This window comes from Aythya fuligula, chromosome 3, assembly GCF_009819795.1.
Source record: "Aythya fuligula isolate bAytFul2 chromosome 3, bAytFul2.pri, whole genome shotgun sequence".
Classification (NCBI taxonomy): Eukaryota; Metazoa; Chordata; class Aves; order Anseriformes; family Anatidae; genus Aythya; species Aythya fuligula.
The window spans coordinates 118,105,343-118,131,727 of record NC_045561.1 but is presented as its reverse complement, the minus strand read 5'-3'; the positions used below and the strand labels follow the sequence as shown (position 1 = coordinate 118,131,727).

General features: G+C 52.8%; 1 protein-coding gene across 1 annotated transcript; it reads right to left on the bottom strand.

Annotated features, from left to right (window-relative positions):
• Positions 1 to 261: 261 nt before the first annotated feature.
• Positions 262 to 18,309, bottom strand: LOC116487530 (nuclear GTPase SLIP-GC-like). The gene is made up of 20 exons (XM_032184529.1): positions 18,156 to 18,309; positions 16,984 to 17,120; positions 16,194 to 16,284; positions 11,360 to 11,452; positions 10,825 to 10,930; positions 10,141 to 10,363; positions 9,623 to 9,832; positions 8,806 to 9,036; positions 8,387 to 8,562; positions 7,669 to 7,687; positions 7,391 to 7,477; positions 5,731 to 5,836; positions 5,495 to 5,628; positions 4,774 to 4,938; positions 3,773 to 3,930; positions 2,927 to 3,059; positions 2,364 to 2,472; positions 1,604 to 1,740; positions 547 to 637; positions 262 to 311 (listed from the first exon to the last, which is right to left on the bottom strand). The coding sequence occupies exons 1-20, from the start codon at positions 18,307 to 18,309 to the stop codon at positions 262 to 264; spliced, it is 2,610 nt and encodes an 869-aa protein (XP_032040420.1).
• Between the last annotated feature and the right edge of the window lie 8,076 nt (positions 18,310 to 26,385).

Genomic DNA, 26,385 nt, shown 5'->3' with positions numbered 1-26,385 from the left:
AAAGCCCCTGCAGGAGGGATGTGACATGGGACCCCCAAGGGACCCACTCCATTCTGGGTCCTCATGAGCCTGTGTTCAAGCTGCTCAGTCTAACCCCTGGCATCTTTAAAATTTCTACCTCAAGCTGGCCACCATAGCAAAGCAATGAACTGAATGAGTAAAAGCAAAAAAAAAAAATATATAAAAGCAAAAAGATAAAAAAGAAATGCTCAAAATGTAAAGAAAGCCTCTTCGTGCCGGCCTTTTTGGTCAGTCAGGCTGTCACAAGTTTTTCAGCATATCCAGGATATCTTGGTATTCTTCCTGCAGATCTGCAAGGAGAAAAGCAAAATGAGGCAGACTTCGTTGGCCTTTTTTTTTTTTTTTTTTTTACAGAATGGGAATAAAATGATAATATGATTAAGTACAAATGAATGCAAACATGCAAGTAAGCTCGGGACCTGCAGACCCCAGCTGTTTGAGGACACACAGCTCCCCAAATCTGCCCCCAAGCCCTCTCCCACCCACCCACCACACATGCCCCGGAGAGGAGAGCTCAGCCCGTACCCGGCAGCACGCTGACCGGTGTGTCACACTGGCTGAAGATGACGCTGAGCATGCCGAGCATATCCTTGCTGAGCTTCGTGCTCATCTGCTCCTGCAATCAGAGAGGGCGACAGCATCACTCTGATGTCGTTTGCGGAGAGAAGCTGCGCTGGAGGCCTCCTTACACAAAGTCTGCTGCAGCACTGCGCTCTGAAGCCCTCGAGCTCCGGGGGTGCACTGGGATCTGCTGGGATGGCCAAGGCTGTGACGCCAGAGATGGCAGCTTTGGCACTGGCATTCCCAAAAGTCTTGCTGGGGAAGCAAGAACCTGACCTGCGATACCCAAAGCAGCTGAGGAGTCGGTGAGGGGAGCCCGCACCCCCCCTAGGTGCCTCTGCTCAACCAGCGTGCCAGATCTTTGGCCAGCAGAAAGGAAATTCCCTCAGATAACTGTGATGAATCATGCTGTGCGTGACCGCGGTTCGAATCCGTCGGGTTTCAACCCACGTGAATGAGTCTGAGTGGCCTGGGATGAGGTAGAGGAGAGTTCATAGGAAGTCAGAAATCTGGAGACGCAGGGACTGAAGTAGGAAATCCCCACCTAAAAAACTCAATTTTTTGTTTACTAAGAGGCCAAATCTCTTTCTGGAGACAACCAGGGAAATGAAGCCAAACCAAACTCCAGTTTGATGGGTTTTGTTTGTTTTGTTTTGTTTTGTTTCTTTCTCGGGACAGAAAGAGACTTGAAGTGCTATGCTGAGCCACTGCAAAGGTCAGGCTGGAGCAAGTCCAGGCAGCTGAGGTTGATAAAGATTTTCTCACCAGCATTTCTGACAGCTCTCACATTGGTAACGTTGCAGAACAACCTGCATCTCGCCTCAAACCGTCACAACATCCCGCAGGATCCATAAAATCCCCCGGAGCATCACAAGCGCTCTGCAGCGACCACCGGTCTGCGTGGAGGGCGGCAGCGCCTCGTCCAGCCTTTAGCTGCCTGTCACAGTTTCTGCTCACCCAGCCTTGGATCTCCAACAACAGTTTTTGCAGTTCCAGCAGCAATTTTTGCAGTGTGACTCACCGTCAGCTCCTGGAACTGGCTCATCATCCTCTCCTTCGCTTTCTCGAACATCGCCTGCCGTACCTCCACCTCGATGCTGTGTGCCAGCATGCTTTTTATCTGCTTGTACGTGTCCTTCCCTCTTATCTTCTCAGCCTCTGTTGGGCAGAGGTGGGAAACATCAGACTGCTGTCAGGAGCCCGCAGCAGGCGTGGGCAGACGAGCTGGGGTGGTCTTTGGGTGCAAAGCTCACGTTGAGGCCGTGCTGCCCGCGAACCTGCTGCTGGCAGACTTCTACCTCCCAGTCCTCTTCCCAGGCGACTTTTGCCATCCTAAAGAATTCCTTTAGCCGACAGCAAAACCTTCAGACTGCCTCCTTCCACAGCCCTCCAGGCCTTGCCCAGACCCAGGTGGAGTTCCCCTCCAGTACCCTCTGGCAAGGTCTCCCCCTCCCCAGCCCCAGGTGCTGCTATCTCCTTCCCAGGGAGGAACAGCCTTCGTTTGATCCACAAGAAGTGTGGTGGGTCCCATCACGGCAGGCAGCAATGGCATCAAAATTACAAGGAATTTATGCAGGAGGGTTTGGAACTCCAACGTTTTCTTCCCTGGTTAAGAAGACTGTGACCTGCTGGACTCGAAGGCACAAATTTACTCAGCCTCCTGTCCTCGCAGAGGACAAAGCTTTCTGCGGACTCCACACACAAGCTGGGAGAATGTGCCCCAGGGCCAGGCATCGAACTCACAGCGTCAGCTACACAATTAGCTGGAAAAGCAGCCTTACCTCGGTAACACGGCGTTAAGGTGCTTTGGATGGACAGCTCAAGGGACTCATAGATGGCCTTCTTTTTCAGAAGAATTTCTCTTTCGAGAGCTCTCATGATGATGTCGGTCTGCAGGAATCAGGGCAGAGCATTTCCCAGCACCTCCAACCCCCCGTTCACCAGCAGAACAAAGAAATGCTCCGAGGTGGGGAGCAGGTGGAGCACACCAGGGCTCGCCCCAACCCTTACACGGACCAGATCCGTTGCGTCTGGTCACCTGGAGTTCTCCTTTACGAGCTTCTAGCAGAGCATCCACCGAACCATCTAATGATACCCCAAGGACGAAGTGCGAGCTGCCTGTGGCTCAGCACTAAAAACAATCCTGCTGCCCCCGACGCTGAATAGCAGCTACTGGTCATCAGGGGTTGCACCAGACCCCCAGCCAAAGCTGCTGACACGACGCACGTCAGACTTTTCCTCGAGTTGTGCCCCCCGAGCTCCTGCCAAGGGGCTGGCGCCCACTCCCAGGGCTGTGCCAGCTACACAGGGATATCTCATTGGGTTTTCCCTGCTTCACACTCACCTCTTGTAAGAGGAATTGGAGCTTGGACTCATTCATATTCGTGTCCCTCGCAAACACCATGAATTCGCCTTTTACCGCCGTGCTGAACTCATTGATGGCAGCCTGCAGACTGGTCCTCGTGAGCATCTGTTTTCTGTGTGGGTGAGACCCCAAAACTGTTAGACCCACGGGCTTCCCCCGCCTCACTTATTCTCTGCACGTTGCCAGCCAAGGTGAGCTTCTCTCATCAGAAGACACAAGGCTTCCAACTCCAGCGCAGGGATGTCCTCGCTACCTGGGCTATCTGGCTGGCTCCCTCTTCTCTGGGGACTGGGAAATAGCAAAGTATTCATTTTCTTTTTTATTATGCCTGAACCCATGTGAAACACGGGGCAGAAAGGGATGGAGCTGCAAATGCCACTTAATTTCTATATTGAACTGTTAATGTGGTACATCAGTACCACATGGGGCTGTGGGGAATCACAGAATATCCCCTCTTGGAAGGGACCTACAAGGGTCATCGAGTCCCACTCCTGGCTCCACACAGGTCTGCCCAAGGTCAGTAGGAGATCAGTCGCGACTGGGAGAGAGATGTGGAAGTTGCTGAGACAGGTTAGTCAATTAGAAGCTTTGCCTAAGTAAATGAACTGCAGTTGGGCATGTTTAGTTTGCCTCTGTGAGTAGTCGATGTAATGCTAGCTTAGCTTTTTGAGGGAGGAAGAGATAAAGACCCGAGTGCTTCCCAGACGAGGTTGCCTGCAGATGGCAGAGAACTCTTTTGTAGGAGTTTGTAGTTGTGTAGGAGAACTCTTTTCTTGGAGTTTCCAAGAAAATGTGGCTTGGTTCCTGCTTGCCCACCGCTCTCACCTGAATATGTTTGCAAACATCATTTCAATTGCTGCGTAGATGGGCTCAGCCAGGCTTCTGTTGATGTTTATGCGGTGGAAGACGCGGGACACGTACACCCCGTTCCTCCTGCACACAGCTTTCAGGGTCATGTGGAAGCCTTTGGACTTCTCGCCTATCTGCAGGAGGAAGAACGCAGCAAGTGTGAGCAGAGCCACCAGCAGCAGTGCTGCTCCCAGGACCAAGTCCTTCACGTGTCATTTCAGAGCTGCTTCAACTACCGGTAGCAAATGTCACAGTGAGAGAAAAGCGGGAATTCAACTATGTCCTCTTTTAGCCTTTGGTGCCTCCTGCAACGTGCCTGTGTTCACTCAGGGTGGATAGCTCTAAAGACGGCAAAGCTGGGTTGGGGTCTAAGCCTGGAAGACGCTCATTTCAACTGTTTAGAAACACACGATCACTTGGTGTCCCCCCTCTATCAAGGAAAAAAGGTCTCTGCAGGATGAGCGTGCAGCTGTAGGGGCATAACGTGCTTCCTGGGACCTGGTCCCGGAATTGTAATAGTCTGACTCTGTCCAGGAGTCCTGCTGAGGAACCAGTCCTAGAAGGACTTGCTGCTTGGCAGGAGGACCCGGTGGGCTCTGGGGAGCTGGCCCATGGCATGGCCGGCTCACCACTGTCCCTACACAGTGCACTTCCCAAGACTTGGCCAGTCCTGATGGCACGGAGCAACGTGGGCAGGCGTTTCTCCACCTGCGTTAGGCACAGCATCTCCTTAACACAACACGTCTGTGGTGGTTTTTGTTTGTTTGTTTGTTTTTTCCCTAGAATCAAGCTCTCCTTTCTAAGCTAAGGTAACACTGAGCAGCAGCAAGAACTTACCCTGTCTCTTACCCACAGACCTCAAAGCACCTGTCAGTGATTAATGAGTGAAACTCAGCTGATGTTGATGGCTATTGCAAGACAGAAAATGAAATAATCCTACCCAGCCTCAGAGCGTGGAGCAGACCTGCGCCACTCACCGCAAAGATATTTTCAATTTTCTTCTTGTATGAATTTTGGGCAGACTGCACCCCATTGATAAGAAGTGAATCCATCTGGTCAAAAATGCTCTGAGCCGTCTTCTTCAGCTCCTGGATCTTCGTTGACACAAACGCGTTGAGCCTGTCCTGATGCAGGGTTGGACCCTGGAAAAGTGAGACGGCACAAACCTTGACAAAGCTGCTGAGTGCAAGGCCAGCACACTCCAGATCTGTCCTCCCTGGAGCATCCTGAGCAGCTCAAATTTAAGCCAAGACCACAGAGGGGGAAGCTAGAGCCTGCCTCTCACTGGCACTACATGAGAGGGCCAAGAAGATGAGGAAGATGAGGTGGTAGCAGGTAATGGGGCTACAGGGCTGGCAAAGCTTGCTCAGCCTCTGCAGCTTTCTTGCTTTTTCATCCTTTCCAAAGAGAGCCAAGTGGCTAGTCAGAAAATGGGTTTGGATGCAGGCCTTGGCCTTGGTGCAGCTTCACAGCTGGGTGAACCAGGCAAAAAGGGCCTTCCATGCTCCAGGGATGCTCCTCTCCTCCTGGCACTGCTGAATTCCTCCATGCAGGCAGCAAAGCCCTATTTAGGTCACTTCAGGATAGCAAGAGCAGCTCTGCATTTGTTTCCTGAGAAGGATGAGGCTGGCTACCCGACCCCACAGCCCCAGAAGGAACGGGATGGTGGCAGTGTGCAGGGGCTGCAGCCACACGTACCGGGTTCAGCTGCACGGTGTGGAAAACGTCCACCAGGGAGAAGATGACAAGGATCTCCCGCATGCGCTCTTGCAGGTGATTTCTCTTCACGTTCAGGCAGAGCTTCCTGATTTGGTCCCTTAGCATGGAGATTTCTGAAAGAGAATACGAAGGCGACCTTCATTGCTTTCCCACCACGAATGGGAATCAGTGCACAGGCAGCAGGGCTTGCAGCAAGCACGCGGCCAACCCTTCACCTGTCTCCTCGTTCGTGAGGACCGTGGGGTTCCAGTACTCCTTGGCACTGACGGTGAACACCAGGTCCGCCTTCTGCACCACCTCTGTGTCGCTGGGCAGTCTCGTCTGAAACACACGAGCGTGCAATGTGAGCGTGCAAGAGCTGCCTGAAGCAGCGCAGGGCCCTGTGCCTTCAGCTCCACGTCCAACCTCTCCTCGAACACCCCCAGGGACGGGGACTCCACCACCTCCCTGGGCAACCCGTCCCAAGGCCTGACTGCTCTTTCTGACAGAAATGTCTCCTCATTTCCCACCTGAACCTCCCCTGGGGCAACTCGAGGCCATTCCCTCTGCTCCTATCACTAGTGATAGTCTGGAGCAGAGGAGGCTCAGGGTAGAGCTCATTGCTCTCTGCTGCTACCTGAAAGGAAGGTGTGGGGAGCTGGGGGTCGGCCTCTTCTCCAGACCAAACACCCCCAGTTCCCTCAGCCGCCCCTCACAGGCCTTGTGCTCCAGGCCCTTCCCCAGCTTCGTAGCCCTGCTCCAGGGCCTCGATGTCCTTCTGGTAGTGAGGGGCCCAAAGCTGAACCCAGCACTCGAGGTTTGGCCTCACCAGAGCAGAGCCCAGGGGGACGATCACCGCCCTGTTCCTGCTGGCTGCACTGCTCCTGACACAACCAGGATGCCCTTGGCCTTCTTGGCCCCCTGGGCACACTGCTGGCTCGTGTTCAAGTGAGCATCGACCAACACCCCCAGATCCTTTTCCTCCGCACAGCTTTCCAGCCACTCTGCCCCAATCCTAGCACTGCATGGGGTGGTTGTGGCCAAAGTGTAGGACCAGGCACATAACCATGTGGAACCTCATCCCCTTGGCCTCTGCCCATCGATCCATCCTGTCCAGGTCCCTCTGCAGGGCCTTCCGACCCTCCGGCAGATTGACGCTTCCCCCCAGCTTGGTGTCATCTGCAGTCTTAGTGAGGATGCATTCAATTCCCTCGTCCAAATCATCAATAAAGACATTAAAGAGGATGGGCCCCAACACCAACCCCTGGGGAACACCACTCATGACCAGCCACCAGCTGGATTTCACTCCGTTCAGCACCGCTCTCTGGGCCTGGCCATCCAGCCTCTTTTTATCCCAGCATAGAGAGTGTCCAAGCCATGGGCTGCCACCTTCTCCAGAACACTGTGGGAGACTGTGTCAAAGGCCTTGCTGAGCGATGTTTTAAAGGCTGTTGTGCTGTCACGGGCCAGCCTTCTCCTGCAGACAAACCCTGATGCAGGAGCCCATGGAATTGCCTCACACCTTGCTGTATTTGTACTGTACCAAGAGCAAGGGTGCTGGTGCCAGCCACATCCACGGATAGATTGGGCAGGGAGGAGGTGACACGCAGCCCACACCTGCATTTAAAGCTAGTCAGTGACAGAAGGGCTTATAACAACATGTAGAAGATCACTGGTGCAGCTGCCACAGGCCAGCACCTCTCTTCCAGGTGCCCACTAATTTGATAAACCTCGTCACAAGATATTAGCTAGATGGGAAAGTTAGATGTTGCCATTTATTTTTTTCATGGCAAATGGAAAGAAAAGGAAGCAAATATATTTTGTGGGAAAAGGCACGTGCATAAGCATTAGCACTGTAACATGCATTTGTTACCAAAATAACAAGGTATACCATACCTGCATCCTGAGCCTTATTGCTCTGGCCTTTCTTGTTTTCAGGTCTTTTTTTGTCTCCAAAATGGCATCGTGCGTGCTTAGATCCTTCTGGATGGCAAATGATAGAGAGTGTTATGAGAATATTCCCAAAACCACCAAGCTTCACCTGCACGGAGGCAAAGCTGCTAGCAAGCCTGCAGGATGCTGGTGGAGTCTATGCACTGGCCCCACCAGTCAGAATATGCAATCAGAAAAGGAATTTGGTTTTTGGCCACTGAAAGCAGCCAGCAGGTACTTACCGGTGCACTGGGATGGTCACTGGGAAATGAAAGAAGAAAAAAAAAAGACTTTGAGTAGATATGGCAAAGCTGAACCCTAAAGCTTGTCCCTCAGCGAGGGAATGCAGCTGGCAGCAAAATGACAGCCCATACTGACAGCAACATCACCGGGTTTCCTGGCTTACAGCAGACCCAGGGACACGTCAGTGCCTAAGAGCTCTAATCCTTTAATTTGGGCTGTTACAGAACAGGGCAGTACCTTCAGACTCCTCTGAATTACAGATGTGCTGGGATCCCCAACAGCCTATGGCAGGCAGTAAAAAAGGGCAAATCCCCAAGTCCTTTGGGCAGGGGGACATCAGCACAGATGCCAAAGGAAGCGGATGACCTGCCTCGATCAGAAAGACAGCAATAAAGGCACAGGGGATGGGGCAGCGCCGAGCGTGGAGCTGAGGCAGAAGAGCAAAGGGGCAAAGTCAGCCTGGGAAAGGCAGGCGTGGTGACAGGGTTGTGCTGTAAAGAGGGCTGGGTGCTAAGGCTCTTGAATGCATAGGAAAAACAACGAAAGTATCAGTGGGAATGATTTGTTACGTGGAATGCCATTTTCCATATGCAGGGTGGGTAGGGCACGCTACGAGTGAGACCTGGCAGTGCCATGGGTGAACGGCATCCAGCCTGCTCTGATGGAGGCACGAAGGCTTCCCTGCAACCCTGACGAAAGGACGGAGCTGTTCTTTACCTCATGTACTCCTCCCGGCTAATCTTATCCATCTTGGTGACCACAAAGGTGATATCGCTGCACTTGCCAATCATGCAAGCTGTAATCGCCTCTTTCAGCATGTTTTCATGTGCTTTGGCCCCATAAACGCGTTCAACATCAGCGATGACCCAAATGGATGTGCACTGCAGGATGCTCTGGGGGGAAAGAGAGGAGAGGAGAAGAGTCAGGTGGGGCACAGGAGCACCGAGGACACCGAACCAGGAGCTGAGGCCTGAAGGCGCTGCATCAGTGCCCGTGCACTGGCACACAGATGGTGGTGGCAGCCCCTACCTGCTCGGTTGTGGCTTCTTTCCCTTGCCGCCAGCCCCTGCTCTTTTTGCAGCCTCCCTCATGAAAAGCCCATTCCCCCCCCTGCACTGGTCCCACCTGCCAGTCACCTCTTTCCACATTTCATCCCTCTTCTTGTTGGAATCGCCCGTCCCCGGGATGTCCACGAAGATGACACCTTCAGGCACGAAGTCGGACGCGGGAAGAGTCACTTGCACGTACTTGATGAGGGGCCAGAGCCGCGTCTGCTGGTTGTGGAGGGCGGCACCCCCCTCCCCAGGCCCCTCGTTGCCCTCCAGGTTGCGGATGTACGGGTCCAGTTCCCGGGAGAGAACTTCTGCCTGGAACACCAGAAGCAAATTAACGCTCACCCTCCAATTCACGGTCTCCAATTCTGCCGGGGGAGGTTCAGATTAGGATACGAGGCAGAATTTCTTCACAGAGAGTGTGGTGGAGTCCGTGTCCCTGGAGGTCTTTAAGAGGTGCATGGACGCGGCACTAAGGGACAGGGCTCGGTGATGGCACTCGGTAGCTCAGGTGGATGGTTGGACTTGGTGACCTTGAAGGTCTCTTCCGACCTGGGTGAGTCCATGACTCTCTACAGAAACAAAGCCTCCAAGCAGCCTGAAAAGAGCAAACCGCCAACCAAAACAGCGCAAGAAGCTGCGCAAGGGGCACACCAGCAATGAAGTGTCGTGTGTGCACGGAGCAGTACTGTGGCAAATAAACACGCCGACCACGATGCCCCAGCAGATGGCACAGCCGCAAGCGCTGCCTGGCAGAGAAGCTGCGAGTAGATGTGTGCAAGCAACCACTTTCCTCTGCAAGCAACGGCCCCAGCACCGGGACAAAGCTCTGGGTGCTTCCCCGGAGGTTTGTGCAGCGGGAAGAGGGATGGGCAGCCCTGGAGAGCTGCCACGTTCTCACCTCTGCCGTTTTCAGATCAATAACTCTGGAGTGGGGAATAGTGATGGCAGGCTTGGCTTTCACCAGGTCATCGTAAGTCCTGTTCTCTGCTCCTTCCCCGTAGACAGCCTGCAGCGCTCGAACGGCGTGATCTCTGTCGCAGTCATTCTCATCAGCCTCCCTGTCCGTCTCCAGGAACGCGAGCAGGCTCCTCACCTCGTCCATCCACTCCTGCCACGGTGGAGAGAGGAGCACGTTGCTCAGCAGCTCGCTGGGGCAGGAGCAGCTGCAGCTGTGGTGAGCAGTGGGAAGCAGCAGCACGAGGGCTCCCAACCACAAGAGCGGCCAGAGACCTTCACTCCGGGAAGGAGCAGAGAGCAGAAAGCTGCTGTTTTCCCCGGTCTTCCCTTGGGTTTCCCCAGACGGCCCATAAGACGGGCTGCAGGAGCCTCCTGCAGACCCACACGATCCACAGGCTGCCCCGAGGAGGGGCAGGAGCTGCTCCTTGGCTGCCTTCCACAGCAGGGCCCCAGCCGTACCTCGTTGGAGAGGAGAAAAATCCTGGCTCTGTACTCTCTGCTGCTGCAGGTGCTGATCTGAACCTGGCAGGAGGTGCAGGCGCGTGTCCCTGACACCGGGAGGAAGAAGCGCTTGTGGAGGATGGTGTTGAGCAGGGTGCTCTTCCCCGCGCCGCTGCTCCCGAAGAGCCCAATGTAGATGGGCTCGAAGGTGAGCTTGGAGCTGAGGGTCGTGATGCGGTCCCTGGGAGAACAGAGGTAGGAACAAGGCGGATTCCACCGCAGCAGGTTCAAATCTCAGGGGAGTTTTCGCCTTGCCAGGTGCGATATCTCCACCCAGAGGGCTTGTTCCCAAAGCACAGACCGTGCTCCCCACCGTCCCTCATTTGCCTGCCCCAGGCCCTGGCGAGCCCGTGCCGAAGTGGGAGCAGCTCTGGAGCTCAGCCCTAACGCCTCCCTGACCCCTCCATGGACTGCCAGCACAGCAAAAAAAAAAAAGGATGAATCCTCCTTACAGCAGGAAGCTGTCGCGGCAAAACCTGCTTCCACCCTCTAGCTTTGGTGGCAATTCCCAGTTTGAATTTTCTGCCTAGGAGCTGGTGCCCACCAAAGCCCCGGAGCACGGCGGAGCCTGGGGGGACGGCCGGGGGCACGTTGCCCAGGGGAAAGCGAGGCTGGCGGGGGTCTCTCTGGCCGCACACTCACCGGAGATAAGCCAGGTACTCGGGCATGTCCTTCAGCTGAAAGAGGTGGGATATCTTCTCACACGAGGCGGTCAGGATTTTTCTGACCCTCTCCTCCATCTTCTCGTCTGGAAGGGAGAGGCGTCGCACGGTCAGGCTGTAGGAGGAGGTAGGTCTCCAAAGGAAGCAGCCCCAGCAGCCCACGGTGAGCCTCAGGAGGAGGCTGGCACCCCTGGGAGCCGGGATGATTTACAAAATTCCCGTTATTTCTACCAAACGCAGTTCGAGGGGGAAGGTGCCCAGTGCCAAGCAACGAGAACGAGTTGAGAACAGAATTCTGTGATTCTGTTGCTGCTGGCAGAGGGGAGCATTTTGGGGTGCTCTGGCTCCTCGGGCAGCACCGAGATTGCTCCTGGGGAGTCTGGGGAGTGGATCCTCCGTGGCAATGCTCAGAGCAGCTGCAGCCTGCTCGTGCCTCCCCTTCCACCACAGGTCCCTCTGCAGACCTCGCTGCGTTTTAGGCATGGCTCTGGTGCCACCAGGCTTCCCCTACTCACATTTCCTGAGCGTCTCCCTTTCCTCCTGCTGGAAAGCATCCCGCATTCGCGGTCGCCTCTGGGGGACCTCAGCTGCATCGTTGTTCTCTGCACCTTTTCACAGGGAAAGGACATCAGCATTATTAGCACCACAGCCTCCCCAGGTGTCAAAGCCTCGGAGCAAACAGCCTCACCTATTCCTGACACCGAGAGGAGTCAGCCCTCGCAGCCTAAATTCGGGGTGCTGTGGCGCGTGAGGGTGAAGGTCGGATCACCCAGCTGCAGGTTTGGCCACCTGATCATTACCCGAACAAACCCAAACCCTAAAATCTGGGCGGTGACCACCCACCCTGCCGCAGACATCCCTGCCAGGGCAAGCAGCTGCCAAAACTCTGTGGCCCGGGGTCACCAATGCTGCTGGCCAGAGGAGATCTTCACACGTGGTGTCTGCGCGTGGGAACCCAAATCCTTCCCCTCTGGCATCGTTTCCTAACCGGCGTTCTCCGCACAGCCCCAGTAGGGATGTGAATCTCTGCCCCCAGCAGCGACAGGCAGGCAGGAGGCTTTACACCTTGCGCTACCCAGAAAAGCTGCAGAACTGGCCCTACGTTTGTAAAAATCAATGAAAACAGTAAAAATCAGTGCGGTTTTTGTGCAGGAACGGTGTCGGGAGCCTTGAGGGCATTTTCCCTTCCTGCTTACAGCTGGGGGACTCGTCTTTGTGTCTATTGTTTGTTTCTGACTCATGCTATTTGTTTTTTTAGTTTATTTTTTTTTCTTTCTTCTAGTATCAAGCTTCATGTTTTGCAAGAAGCACTGCCACACAGCCAGCTCCCCAAAATGAACTACGTTCGGGTGAAGACGCCTTTGCACAGCCCTGCTCCCCTGTGCTGAGCAGGGAACGCACTTCAAAGAGAAACTGCGGCCTCCTGGGTCCTGGCATCTAGCTAAAGACGGAAATCTTTACCCTCAGCAAGTGAAAGCAAGCCGGGTCGGTGTGAGCTGCTGGGGGTGGGGAGGGAAGGGCAGCAGAAACCTGCAGGAGCGGAGGGGAAGGCCAGGGACAGCGGCTCACCGCGACGTGTTGCCATGTCAATCTCGGCCAAACTCTTCCTCAGTGCCCCGGCGTTCCTGCTTTCCAGGAGCAAGCTGACCTGGCTACGACCGCTTCTGCACTCCAAGGACTACTTGGGGAAGTAAAAAGGAAACAATTTTGAAGTTTGCCGCCTGCTTCGTGCCACCCACGCCCCTGCACGACCGGGGTAGTGGCTGGTGCTGGCATGTGCCGCTTCTTGATGCGCACTGCCCTGCCAAAAGGGCAGCTCGGGGCTGGCCCAGCACCTGCTCACACCCTGCACGAGAGCCTTGCAGCACTGCCACCACCCCGAAAGACGCTCCCCAGGTGCCTCCTTGCCATCGGACCGCAGAAAGTAAAAAACGGCTGGATTAAAGCTGCCCGGGGCTGCTGTCTGGCCAGACCTGCTCCAAACCCTCCTGCCCCGTGCCGGTCCTGGGCACAGCATCCTGCTGCGAGCAATCAAAGCAGTGCCCAGCCGGGGCACTGATCGATTTGCTTGTACAGAGGTCGCCCTGGGTTTCGAAGAAGAAACCCCACGCGCTCGTCTGCGGCGTTGGGGCAGGTTAATCATCAACCCGCCGATGTGCGACCCGCAGCAGGCAGCCAGCTGTCCCAGCAAGGTCATTTATCACATCCTCCCCTCACCGCCAGTGCCCCACCAACCCGCAGCCCCTGCTTCGCCCCCAGCGTTTGCCTCCGTGATTATTGCGACCCCAATCAGGCTAATTGAGACCAGCTCCAGCTGGCACCGCGCACGGCCAGCACCCAGGGGCGGACACGGCCAGCACCCACTGCAGGCAGCTTTCCTCACCTGTGCTCCCGGAAAACTTCCGAAATCTGGCTGTGTTTGGGCAGGGAGGAAGCTGCCACGGGCTCGTCTACAGAGCTATCGGAAAGCTAACGTTTCTTCCAGAAAATAAATAAATAAATAAATGAAATAAATCACAAGCCAGAGCTTGATGCTTTGGCTTCCTCCCGCCGCTGCGTAAAAATGGTGAAATGAAAGCTGCTGCACGTGTCCTGCCCCTACCACGCTCTTCCTCTTTGGCCCCCCGCCAGCTTCCTCATGCCCCTGGCTCCTCTCTGCGTGGGTCACATCTCCGTGACCGTCCCCCTGCTCACACCCTTGTACCCTGGAGTGTTTTTTTTTGCTCCTTTTCCTGGAGCCGGGTGGCTCACCTGGCCTGTCCCAGCCTGCAAGCAGCCCCGGGGCTCCTCGGCTGGCAGATGACAGAGCCCGGTGTCACGGTGCAGCAGTGCCCGTGGCCTCATCCTGCCGCCTCCAGGCCTTAAAGCTAGAAGCAGAAAGCCCCCAGGCAAGGGCTTTCCACAAAGGATTTTGCACAGATTTTTCCTGTCTTTGCTTTTGCATCCAGATCTCTCCATCTCCTGTAAGCTTTTCCTAGGCTCCTGCGCCATAAAAACGCTGTCCTCACTGCTAAATGCTCCCCAAAATCTTTGCTAACACCGTGAACAAAATCTTTCTGTTGGTGCGGAACTGCCTGGGCTCCATTTTATGGCCATCACCCTTCGTCCTGCCCCCACACCACATGCTAACCAGCCCCATTTTTACGGGCAGCCGGCCCTTTTCTACCCTTTTCTGCCCATCCTGGCTTTGTTCCTCCTGCAGAGCTCGGCAGTTTCTGCACCTTCCCTTTCTGGGCGCCCTGGTTCACGCACGACCCCACTGCAAGGCGCAGCCTTCCTGCAAGCAGTGCCTGGGGTTTGATGGCTCACCGACTGCTGTGACTCAGGGAATTTTTTCTTCTCGCCTTCATCTGTCTTTTGCCACGTCTGTGGTGTGTGTAGCGTGTGTCATGGTTAACACGGGCTGAGGAAGGAAATCGTCTGATATGACGAGGAGTGATGGCTTTAAGCTCAGAGAGGGCAGGTTCAGGTGAGGCATTAGGAGGAAATCCTTCCAGTTTCAGGCTGCCCCAGGAGCTGGGGGTGCCCCAGCCCTGGGGGTGCCCAAGGCCAGGCTGGATGGGGCTGGGGGCAGCCTGGGCTGGGGGCAGGGGTCCCTGCCATGGCACGGGTGGCACTGGAGGGGCTTCAAGGTCCCTGCCAGCCCAAGCTATTCTACAATCTGATGATTCTATGACTCTCATGAGAAGGGTTTCTTTTATTTCTGGTTGGAGAGATATAAGCCTCGTTGGTAAAATCGGGCTTCGTTTGGGGTGTAGGCACACCGGGTGGCTGAGTGAAACACACACACGTATCTCCACGTGCACGAAGGGGCCCAGAGGCACAGCAGCCAGTGAAACCTCAAGAACCTCATCACAGACACAGGCACCGTGGTCCTGCTTCTCCCAGGAGAGCATCACTTCCATGGTCCGGGCTGCCAGCACCACGGGGAGTCAGAGCTGGAGCCCCCTCGGTGTGGAACATGGCACGGCATGCAGGGCAGGGGCACTGCCCGGCTCTCTTACTTAAATAGTACCATAAAATGCATACACAATATCTCAGAAATGCTTTTATAAGAGGAAAAAAAATCACCAGAGGTGATGTCCCATGAAGCCACAGAGTAAAGAGAATGTGAAATGTGTTCATCTGATTCGTGTCCATATGGAACAATGCTAGGGTATGATGAAATGTGATTTCTGTCTTACATAGCCTTGTATAACCACAGGTCTAAGAACAGAGTGGTTAACGTATAGAGTTCTTGTACCTTGCAAAGGAATGGTCCAGCAATCCGTGTCAATAGGGGATAAGAACAAAGGGGATCAGAATAACTGCTAACTATTGGGACTGCTGCATGGGACGCTATGCAAGTCTCTGATATGTGGCCAGGAGATTAAGGAGAAGGGGAAAGCTGAAGGACGACTAAAAGACAAAGGTTGCAGGGGACGCTGCACAAGTCTCTGACATCCAGCCAAGTTGGACAAAGGAGAAGGACAAGAGGGAGGAAGACTATGAGCCTTCAGCACGAGAGACCCCCAGAGGGACCACCAGAGACTGATACGCATGCTCCAGTAGGAGGGTTTGGATTTGGAAACTAATTATAATAACCCTTTTTTTTTTAGAAGTAGTAATGAATATGTATCAGCCTAGGAGCATAAAAACCAGCTGCTTGATGTAACTGGTGTGCGTCTTGGTGGAGCAGAGACTCCCGGCGCACCCAGCGCTGTTTGCTTACCTCTATTTCCTTAATAAATTGTAAACTTTGATTATAACCCTATTTGGGACTTAGCCATTTATTACAAGAGCAAGCCACCGACGTGAATAATAAAACCACATCGTCGGAGACAATTCCCGCGGCTCTCTAAGCGACTTTGGCTGATTGCAGGGCCTTGTGAATGTTGATGATGGTGAAAATTCTCTCTGTAAGTCTGCAGAAACAGAGGAGCCTGTTAGAGCGGGCTGGACATCTGCCCCTTGGTCCTGGGAAGCCTGCCCCTGCCTCTCCTGCTCTGGGGAAGGGGGGAGATTCCCCCAGGGCAATCCCCCTGGGAAGCCAGGTGGTATTTATTTATCCCCATCACCAAACACGTGCCCACACCAAATTATGGATGTGGGGACTGAAGCACAGCGAGAGAAGAGCAACTCGCATGGGAGCTGCTGTGGGGCAAAGCCACAGCTGGGATGTGGGCACCCTGCTGGCCTGCAGCATCTTCCTCTGATGCCCAAGGGAACGCAAGGAAAGTTCCTCGTGGCTGGGCCTGCAGCCCTGGGCACCCTCCTCACCCTGTCAGCCACCCTCTCGCACCCCCAAAACGGGGAGGAAGGAGTGCAGGACCTGCACGAACAGCCCCAAAGCCGTGCTCGCGGCCATACCTGGCAGCTTGCCGTCCAGCTGGTCCCACGGGCAAAAGACCAGGCCGAGAACGCTGGAAAAGTCCTCCTCCAGCTTCCTGGGGATCTGCTTCTGCAAGCGCCAGGCAGCCAAGCACATGAGCAGGGGACAGGGCTGAAGCCCCCCAGTCCCTCCCAGTGCCCGTGGGGACCCTGGGACGGGGAAAGCTCGGGGGCAGCCACCCCCCACCTCCATCCAGCCAATTCGTTGCTGCGGGTGCTGGTGCACAAGAAGGAGAGCCCAGCTCGATATTTTGATAAGGGTTAAGGATTTCCATACAGCTTCTCAGAGCAGAGCCTCTCTGGTAAAATGAGCCACGAGAGCCCACCAGGGCTGATGGGCTCCGGGGGGTGGAGGTGGCAGCTTTGAGCTCCTCTAAGCCCCTTCACCCAAACTGTGGTTAACGTGGGGAGAGGAGTGAGGTGGGTACCAGTTACAGGGAACTGCTAGACCAGTTACAAGTCTGCAGGCAGCCCCTCCAGTACAGGAGGGTCTACACATTGGTGCCTCGAGCTGAACTTGGTCCCTGGTGGTGATGTGCAATGGCTAAATGATGTCAAACACCTCTGTGCTTCTGGAGGCTGCTCTGCTGCCAAAAAAGCAGTGCCAGCAGTGGCCTACGGCATACATGAGAACCTGCTGAAGCCAACATCTCCCAAGGAAATTCCTTCCCGTTATCACACGCATTCACAAGATCCTTTTTGGAGCATTGTCCCCTACCCACAAGCACTGACCATGGCTGGAGGGAGGTCCCCAAGGCGCCCACCGTACCTGCATGTCCTGGAGGTGCCCTTTCATGCTCTCCTCAGCTCTTTCAAACATTCCTCTCTCCACCTCTCTCGTCACCCCGGTGCTAAGGATGGTTTTCATCCGCTGGAAGGCTTGTAGTCCTCTTACCGTGGCCGCCTCTGTGGCAAAGAGGGGACTGTCACACGGGCATCCAGAGCGAGGACACAGGTGGGGACAAGGGGCAGGACTTTGCTTTGGGAAAGGGACAAGAGCACAGCCAGAGCCTTCTACAGAGGGAGGCCAAGCTGCTTGTGCTGGGGAGCTGATTTAACAGAGAAAAGAAGCCCCTCGTGCTCCTCAGGACGCAGAAGCACCCGTACAGATCAGCCCCGAGCTGCGGGAGATGCTGCCAGAGCCCTGCTCTTTGGGGCAAGAAACCTTCACGCATGATTTCCACCTCCTGGCTCTCATGGAAAGGACAGGACCAATTTGCATCACCGGCTTTTTTGACTCCTGGCCCAAGCCCATTTCCCTGCACGTTTCGCAGGCACTAATTAAACAGGGATGTTCCCCAACAGGAGCTCGTTATTTTTCCTCTCCGTATTTTTTTCCCCGTGCCCCACGAATGTTTCCAGAGGTCAGAGAAAGAGCAGCTGGCTGTGAGGAGAGCTCTGTTGGGGTGGCCCGTCCCCAGGACACCTCCCTGCTTTGGCCCAGCAGTGCATTTCCACAACTAACTACCCCAGGAATTAAGGTGTCTTCCTAAAGCCAACGCGAGCAACTTCTGGATTTGGGGTTTTGAACTGTTTCGCTTTCCGACTGTGCCACCTACTGATAGGAAAGGAAGGAAAATCCAAAATCAGATTCAGCAGCTTATTGCTTTAGCATCCTTCCTCTCCTTCCTTCAGAGGCAGTCAGTCAAATAAGAACGAATTACTGCTAGAAACTATCCATGATTTACAAAACATAGAAAATAGAGTAAATCAAGGAAGGAATTTTCTCTATTTGTGCATGATCTACTTTGGATTTCAGAAATCTCTCTGAGTTGATGACCAAATAACCTGATAATCCTTTTGCCCCGTAGATTTCTTCGCAGCCTTTCTACAGGTAGGTGGTAAGCCTGGGCCCTTCTTCTGAGCCCTTACTGGGGTTATTCTGTGAAAATCAAAACCTCCAGGGACAAAGAGGAAAAAAAATGAGGTGGCTGGTCTTACCTTCATAGCAGAGCAGCAGGTCATTTTGAATGGACGCTGCAAGGGACTGGTAGATTTCTGCTTTCCTCTGCAGGATGAATTTTTCAGCCTCAGCGACGATGAAGTCTGTCTGCAGGAGTAAGTTCAAATGTTTGCCCACCGGTGCTTCAGTCATACAAACAAACTCAGCTAACAACTTCTTAATAAAAATCTCAGAATGATGGCCTAAATATGAAGGTGTCGTTCACCAGATGACCGGGACAGTTGGTGCCAGTGGGCATCACCTTTCTGCTGTGCCCTGAATTAACACGGCAGAAGGCTGGCTGGGACGTTTTATGCCAGGACTCAGGAAAGCCTTCAGCCTCCTGAAGATCACGCTCACTAGAGACCTTGGGGAACTGCTCATGTGGCTCCTTCTCACCTCTCCAGGAGCTTGAGACAGAGCTAATCACCTCCCCAGGTCCCACGGAGGCCGTGCTTTCCCCCTTTCCTTCTCCCATTGCTCGTTCCTGCTCGCACAGCCCCCTTCAAGGTGAGCTCACCTCCTGCTTGAGGAAATGGAGCTGGTTGCTGTCAGCCACCAGTTGCACCCCAACTTCCTGCAGTTTCTGCTGCACGGCGTTTTTGAAAGCGTCCAGGCAGATTTTCAGCGTGGAACGGGTGCTCATCTGGATCCTGTGGGGCGGGAAATTCATCGGGAAGGACAAAGCCAAAGACGGATCCTCCCCACCCAGCAGGGCAGGACGTCCATCCAAAGCCACAGACCCACAGGGAAGGACAAAGCAAGCACAGCAGCACGGTTTCCATGCTTCCTTCGCCCTTAGCTAGTCCAGACTGAGGATGTGGTTATTTTTTCTTTGCAAAGGAACAAATGCTGCACGCAATGGGTTTTCCCTTCATAAACCTGATGGGTTTATGAAGGGAAAAATAGGGAGAAAGGGGGAAAAAATGATGCTGATCAAGGCTAAGCGAGGAGCAGCTCGGTGCACTTGTCCTGACACCACAGCCTGCCCTGTTTTCCTATTAAACTGCCTCCCATAAACAAAATAATAAACAAAAAAAAAGGGAGGTTCAACCTATGTCGCAGAGCATTGTGGTTAGACATTTGGAGAGGTTTCGCAGTGCAAGGCTTTGGGAGCAGGCTGCTTGAGGAGGTTGAAAGGTCCCAAAAGCGGAGGCGGGTGGGAAGCAGAGAGACAAATCCCCAGCAGCAAGGAGCTGCTCGGCCCTCCTGCTGCACCCCTGGGGCCCTGCCTGGCACCTCACCTGAACACCTCCCCGAAGCTGGGGTCGATTTTCCTGTAGATGGGCTGCGCCAGGGCGTCGTTGATGTCGATCCTGAGGAAGGTGCGGGAGGCGTACACCCCCTTCTTCAGGCACACGGCCTTCAGGGTGCGGTGGTAGCCCTGGTGCCCGTGGCTGCGCTGCGGGACGGGAGGCGCAGGCCGTGAGGCCACGAAAACAGCCCAGGAGCAAACTTGCAGGGGGGGAAGGACGGGGTTTCCAGCTAAATTTTTGGAGGCTGGGGCTGCGTTGGACCAAAGGAACCTCAAGCCAGCCCAGCAGCCGCTGCTGAGGCCTCCTTTCCACGCAGCTCCTTCCTACCACCCTGGGGCAGAGGAGGTTGTTTGTTTTTTTTGGGGGGGTGGTTTTGCTTGGCTGGGAGGCAGCTGGCCGAGTTCCCACCCCAGAGATTTTTGCAATGTTTTAGCTCGTTTCACCAGGAAGGGCATTTCCACGACTTCCAGGTCACTGCCTGAGCTGCCAAGCTGCCAACATGGGCTTCCCCTTGCCAGAGGCCAACTTTTGGCTACGCCACCCCCGAGCAATGCTGCAGCAGGGCTTGTGCTCATGTCCCCGGTCCTTGCACCCCCAAGGACCAGCATCCAACGTGCTTCCAAGTGCTGCTGTTTGCATCCAGGCTCCAGGCAACAGAAAGAAAAAGCAAACCGTGCCCCGCACATCTGCAGCCCCCCAGGACACTGCTAGCCCCCAGGGCTAGCACAGCCCCTGCCCGGGCACGCTGCCACCCAGCTAAAACCGTCCTGCAGAGACAAGCAAAGAAATGTCACTTGGTGTGGGGGTCTGGCACAAGCAAGCTAGTGCACTTGAAGACTTTGAGCACCAGGAGGCATTTCCCCATTGCACAACAGTGGTTTGAGCCTTGGGTGACAGCCAAATAGGGTTGCAGGGGACCTCCTGCTGGTTTTAGGGCATTGATGCCACGCAGCCCAGCAGGTCTCTTTGTCCTTTAAACTGTCCTTGGTGGTTCGTGACTTGGTGTCCTTGGAAGTGCGTGACAGACTGAAAAGAAGGGCTGTTTTATCCAAGTTTTGAGTGGTGGTGCCTAATATATGGGCCTGGAGGTGTAGCTTGTGATCCTATTTTTGCTCTTAAATGCTTTGTGACAAGAAAAAGGCGGGAGCATTATCTAAGTAACTAACAGTTGAGAAGTGTTGGTGTATTTGCTGTGGTGTTTGGTCAGTTTCCCAAGTACTGGTGGGGGGCTGACTGATTCATTTCTTTGGTGGTTCGGGCTTGAGCCCTGGGAATTTGGTAAGAACGGGGAGTGTGAGTTTATTTAGGCATCAGTACCTTTTAAACCCCCACATTGACGGATACACAGGAGTGATTCCTTGTTTTGTATGGGCTTACTAACAAAGTGCATGAGAAAAATGCTTGAAATTCAGTCCTGTTGAAATGTGAATTTTTGTGGAAAAGGTGGTAATGTTTGTCTAGAAGACTGAAGGCCGTGTGCTCCAGCTGTTTTCCTGAAGTTCTGTGGATTTATGATTGAAACGGGGCTCTTTAATAATCTGAAATAGTAAAGTTTGTATGTGGGAAGAAGAGTTTAATCGCAGAGGATTGGGACATTTGGGAAGAAGATTAGGAAAAGATAGTAAAAACCCGCAGTAAAAAGGTTTGCATGGAAATTGAAAGAAAGGACAAGTAACTAGTAAGGAATAGTAATAAATAAATAAAAGGGAATGGGAAATCAAGGAAACGGGTAATATCCAAAACAAAGACGTTTTAAAGAAAGCCTCCTTGGGTGCATATTGGCACATTCGAAGAACTGGGGGCACAGAAAGCAAGGGGACTTTCACTAGGTATTGCAATCAGTGGTGGCCACTATATAAACTAAACGGCCACTTTATAGATCAATCGACTATAACACTATCTTGCAATTAATGTTGTTTTTGAGGAGAGAAGGAAAATAGGATTAAATGTCTCATACTGGTATGTTGTTTCAGCATCTTAGAGGAAAAGAGTGGAATTAAGTTGGCCCCTGACTGAGCCTTTGGTGTTGGCAGGAGAAAAGTACAGGAGAAAAATAAAGGAAGGGTTAAAAGAATTGCTGAAGGTGTGGCATGTAGTATTTAACAGAGCTGTTTGAAGTTGAATGAGCAGGCAAAGAGGATGTAGGAATGTTAATAGTTCTGCCTCAACAGGAGGCTGTGATCCCAAAATCATGGGTGTGAGCTCTTTGGGGCAGAGGGACCATGACAGTCCGAGAGTTGTCACGGAAACAGAAAAGCAGTTAACCCTTAAAACAACCTGAGTTTATGAGTGAGCTCAGATTGCCAATGGGACCGCTCAGGGAGCTGTTGACAATTGCATTCCCCTGACCGACCCCACCCTGAGACTACAGTCACCCCGGAAATAATGAACGGTAAATACCAAAATCTGGTTAAATTGGGAATGGAGAATCTGTTCCAACAAAATCCAGAAGAAACCCCTATGGAATTTTTGGACCGACTGGTCCAATGGAAAACAAAACAAAACAAACAAACGAAACTGGAGAAAATAGGGGCTAAGTCAGAAGAAGGAAAATGGACACTGCCAGACAGGTGAGAGATATTGCCAAAAGCTTATGCAAAGCAAATATTGGGACGTTTGCATGAACAAACACATTGGGGTACAAAGGTGTTAAGTGATCATTTACTAAAACAATTTGGTTGCATTGTTTGTTTTTTTTTGAAATAGCAAAGCAAATTACATAACTGTTGCTTAACTTGTCAGAAGATAAAAAAGAAAGTGTTTCAACAAGCAGCCACAGGGGGGAGAAACAAAACAAAACAAAACAGCTTATAGGCCTTTTGAGAAAGTACAAGTTGGTTTCACTGAATTGCCCAAAGTAGAGAGGATAAAATATCTATTGTTAATAGTAGATCATTTAACACAATGGGTAGAAGCTTATCCCATAGCACGAGCTACGGCACAAATGGTGGTAAAACTTCTATTAGAACACCTGATACCTAGATATGGGATAATCCAGGCCATTGATTCTGATCAGGGCACACACCTTACTTCTAAAATAATAAAATTATTATGTCAACCATTAGGTATTCAGTGGGAATACCATACTCCATGGCACCCACAAAGCTCAGGGAAAGTAGAAAGAATGAATCAAACAATAAAACAACAATTGGCTAAATTAATGATCGAGACACAAATGCCCTGGACGAAATGCTTACCATTAGCACTTTTAAACATAAGAACTAAACCACACAGTGAGACTGGATTATCACCATATGAAATGTTATATGGTATGCCTTATTCTCAAGGGATGACTCTAGGGAACAATGTAGTTGAGGATCGTAGCATCCAGAAATATATAATTACTATTGGAAGGGGATTACAAGAGCTAAGAGAAATTGGAATGATGGCTCAAACACCACCTTTAGGATTTGCTGTTCATAAAATACAACCAGGAGACAAGGTCTTAATAAATTTACCTGCAGAGAAGAATCACTGAACCCCCAATGGGAGGGACTGTACCTTGTTTTACTGACTACTGAAACAGCTGTGAGAACAGCAGAAAGGGGTTGGACCCACGCATCCAGAATAAAAGGACCAGTAACTACTGATACTCGGAGGGTTGAGTCTGCTCCTGGGTAACTGAAACTCAAGCTAAGGAAGAACTAATATTCTGGCAACGAGGCTCTGCATGAATTAAGGATGCCAAATAAAGGGGACAAGCCTGAAGGGAGGAAAGGGAGAAGGCAAGACCGGGGCAGGACCCTCCACTGTGGAGTGTATGGTCTACCGAGGGAGGCAACCCCTATGGGTATTGACTGCCGAGTGAGAGGGCCTCGACTGGACTGGAAGTAGTAATGAATATGTATTAGCCTAGGAGCATAAAAATCAGCTGCTTGATGTAACTGGTGTGCGTCTAGGTGGAGCGGAGACTCCTGACGCACCCAGCGCTGTTTGCTTACCTCTATTCTTTTAATAAATTGTAAACTTTGATTATAATCCTATTTTGGGACTGAGTGATTTATAACACTTTGGACTGTCTGTCTTTGGGAAAGTGGTACACAAATGGAAGAAAACTCTGGAGCTACCTGACCCTGCTGGTAATGAAGAATGCTTTGAGGAACGCTGTGAGGTATGCGGTGAGCCTCTCCCTAGGGACACGCAAGAGGGATCGAGCCTGCCGAATGGACATCTGAAGAGACCAAGCAGGAAGGAGCAGTGTGGGACACACTCCACAGTCTCCAGACCTGTGGCTGCTCATGGAGTAGGACAGGGGAAGTCTCTCCACACCCCAGATCCCATGTGGCCTCCGACCCCATGGGCACAACCACCTGCCCCAGATGCCCTTGACCAGCTTCAGAGAGCTGGGATGGAGCCACTGCCAGGCTGGGGGTGTCAGACCCATCTGCCCACTGAGGCAGGGACTGGCACCCTTGGGGGAGCTCAGCACCCTGCTGCAGCAGTGGGAAGGGGAGCAAGAGCTGGGGCTGCATTGCGGGAGGCTCCCCAAATGCTCTTTGAGGGACATTGAGAAACGGAGCCCTAGGCTGTGCAAAGGACCACACCTGCCCTGCTGTGCCCTTTCTGGGGCGCTGGCAGAGGCAGGGAAGCGTCCAGCAGCACAAGCCTCTTCCCAGGGCCACCAACCCAGCACGGGTGCTGGCTGGACACCCCTGGGGCTCACAGCCAGCTCAAACAGACAGGCCGGAGGAAAGGGCTGATAGGAGCCTCAAGAAGTTCCTTAAGAAGCGCAGGGTCCTGCCCCTGGGGTGGAGCAAGCCCAGCACCAGCACCTGCTGGGGGCAGCCGGCTGGAAGCAGCCTGGCAGAGAAGGGCCTGGGGTCCTGGTGGGCACCGAGCTGAACAGGAGCCAGCAAAGGGCCCTGGCCACAAAGAGGGCTGCTGCTCTGTTGGGCTGCACTGGGCAAAGTGCTGCCAGCAGGGCAAGGGAGGGGATCCTGCCTCAGCACCGGTGAGACCCCGTCTGCAGTACTGGGACCAGATCTGGGCTCTCCAGATGGATTTCTGCTAATACAGAGACAGAAGAAAATGCCTTCCAGCTGGGAGCTGGCCACCGCAAAACCTAGCTTGGGAACCAGAAGCTTCCTTGGAGAGGCACAGGGTGCACCCAGGAACTTTGTGCAGCCTGAGATACTGAAAAGAAGGGCAGTGACAAGGAACTGAAACAGCAGCACCTCATCTGGAAAAGAGAAAAACATCCTGAGAAAGTAGGAATCGGCGACTGCTCTTGGCTGTTGCAGCTGGAAGAACCAGAGGGCACTGTGGGGAAAGCAGAAGCTGCCGTGGCGGGCAGGACACGTTAGGTTGGGTGTTAGGAAGAACTTCTTCACTGAAAGGGTTGTGAGGCATTGGAACAGGCTGCCCAGGGAAGTGGTGGAGTCACCATCCCTGGAAGTCTTTAAAAGACGTTTAGATGTAGAGCTTAGCGATATGGTTTAGTGGGGACTGTTAGTGTTAGGTCAGAGGTTGGACTCGATGATCTTGAGGTCTCTTCCAACCTAGAAATTCTGTGATTCTGTGATTCTGTGAGATTACAAAATATAAATAATATACACTATATACTGTGCATTATAAATAATATATACTAGATATTGTGCATTATATATCGTATACTGCATATTGTATACTATATATCATATCTGATATATCTGATATAACTGATAATCTGATATATCTGATATATCTGATATACCTGATATCTGAAATATATAATTATTTTATGTTATATATACTATATATTATATATTAGATTATAATTAGATAATTAGATTATAATTAGATCATTAATTGTATATGTTATATATTACATATTATATATTATACACTATAAACTACATACTATATATAACATATATTACATATTACATGTTGCATATTATATATTAATAGTGGCACATTCCCGTATATTAATATATATACTTTATATATATATACACACTTGCTACTATACTGTTGATTGCTGCTCCTATTGACAATATAGATCTATCTATATATAGTTACTTTCTTGGCCATAATTCTTAATGGCCTGTTATACATTTGCTTCATTAATTATGCGTACATTTGCTAGTGGTGGTTGGCAATAATCTGTAATCAGATGGGGAAATTTAGGGAATAAAGCCTCGGTGTCTGTGTATCACGGACCCCTCTGAACTCGCAGCCGTGATCTCCGTGCACCTGCAGGCCAGAAGGAGAAGGAGCAGCAGGCCAGGACAGCTCGCATCAAGGTTTCTCAAATAAAACTCCCATCATGAGCTCATTTCTCAAATAAAACCACACTCGTGAGCTGCCGCGGTGATTTTTACGGCCAGCTCAGAGCCCAGCCCCACTGGGACCTGAGTGCCCTCCTGAACCTCGCTGTGCACGGGTGTTGCCCTACATGTGTCCCCAGATAAGGGACAACCACACAGCAGAAATACATCCTCTATCAGGGACTGCAGCACCCACCGGACCTCCTCAGTCCCAAACCAGGGGACCTCAAACCTCGGCTGATGTGTGACCCCGCTCAGCCCATGCCTACAGAGCCTGTCCTCCCGTGCCCAGCCCTCCTGCCTTGGCACCACCGTGACGGGCTCACCCAGCCCCACAGAGCTTGGAGCAACCCCGGATCCCTTCCCCAACCCCCCCTTTACTCCTGGCTGCCTGTAGCCGACTTGGATTCCCTGCGAAGGCAGCACTGCTCCCACCTTCAAGAAGAGCAAGAAAGGGAACCAGAGACCCCCCCAGCTCCTCGGTGCGGGGTCTGGGGGACGTGCCGGTGGCCCTGGCATCATCCCCCTATTCCCGGCCTCCTCCTCCTCTCTCCATGGTAACAGCAGACACAAAAACCATGGCAACCCCATGGCAACAGCACGGGGATGCCACCGGCTTCCGCAGCCAAAGGCGAGTGGATGCCTGGGCCACTGTGGAGCTGCGTTCCTCCAGGTTTGGTGGCCACCACCTTCCCACCCCGCTGTCATGAACACCAGTGGCTCCG

What these genes read in the sequence shown, in the direction of transcription:
- LOC116487530 (XM_032184529.1), bottom strand. Translation starts at nt 18,309, where the DNA reads ATGACTGAAGCACCGGTGGGCAAACATTTGAACTTACTCCTGCAGACA. An exon ending in CCTGCTGCTCTGCTATGAAG is followed by an intron (nt 17,121 to 18,155) that starts GTAAGACCAGCC and finishes TCTTTGCCACAG; the next exon opens with AGGCGGCCACGGTAAGAGGA. An exon ending in ACACCGTGCAGCTGAACCCG is followed by an intron (nt 4,939 to 5,494) that starts GTACGTGTGGCT and finishes TCACTTTTCCAG; the next exon opens with GGTCCAACCCTGCATCAGGA.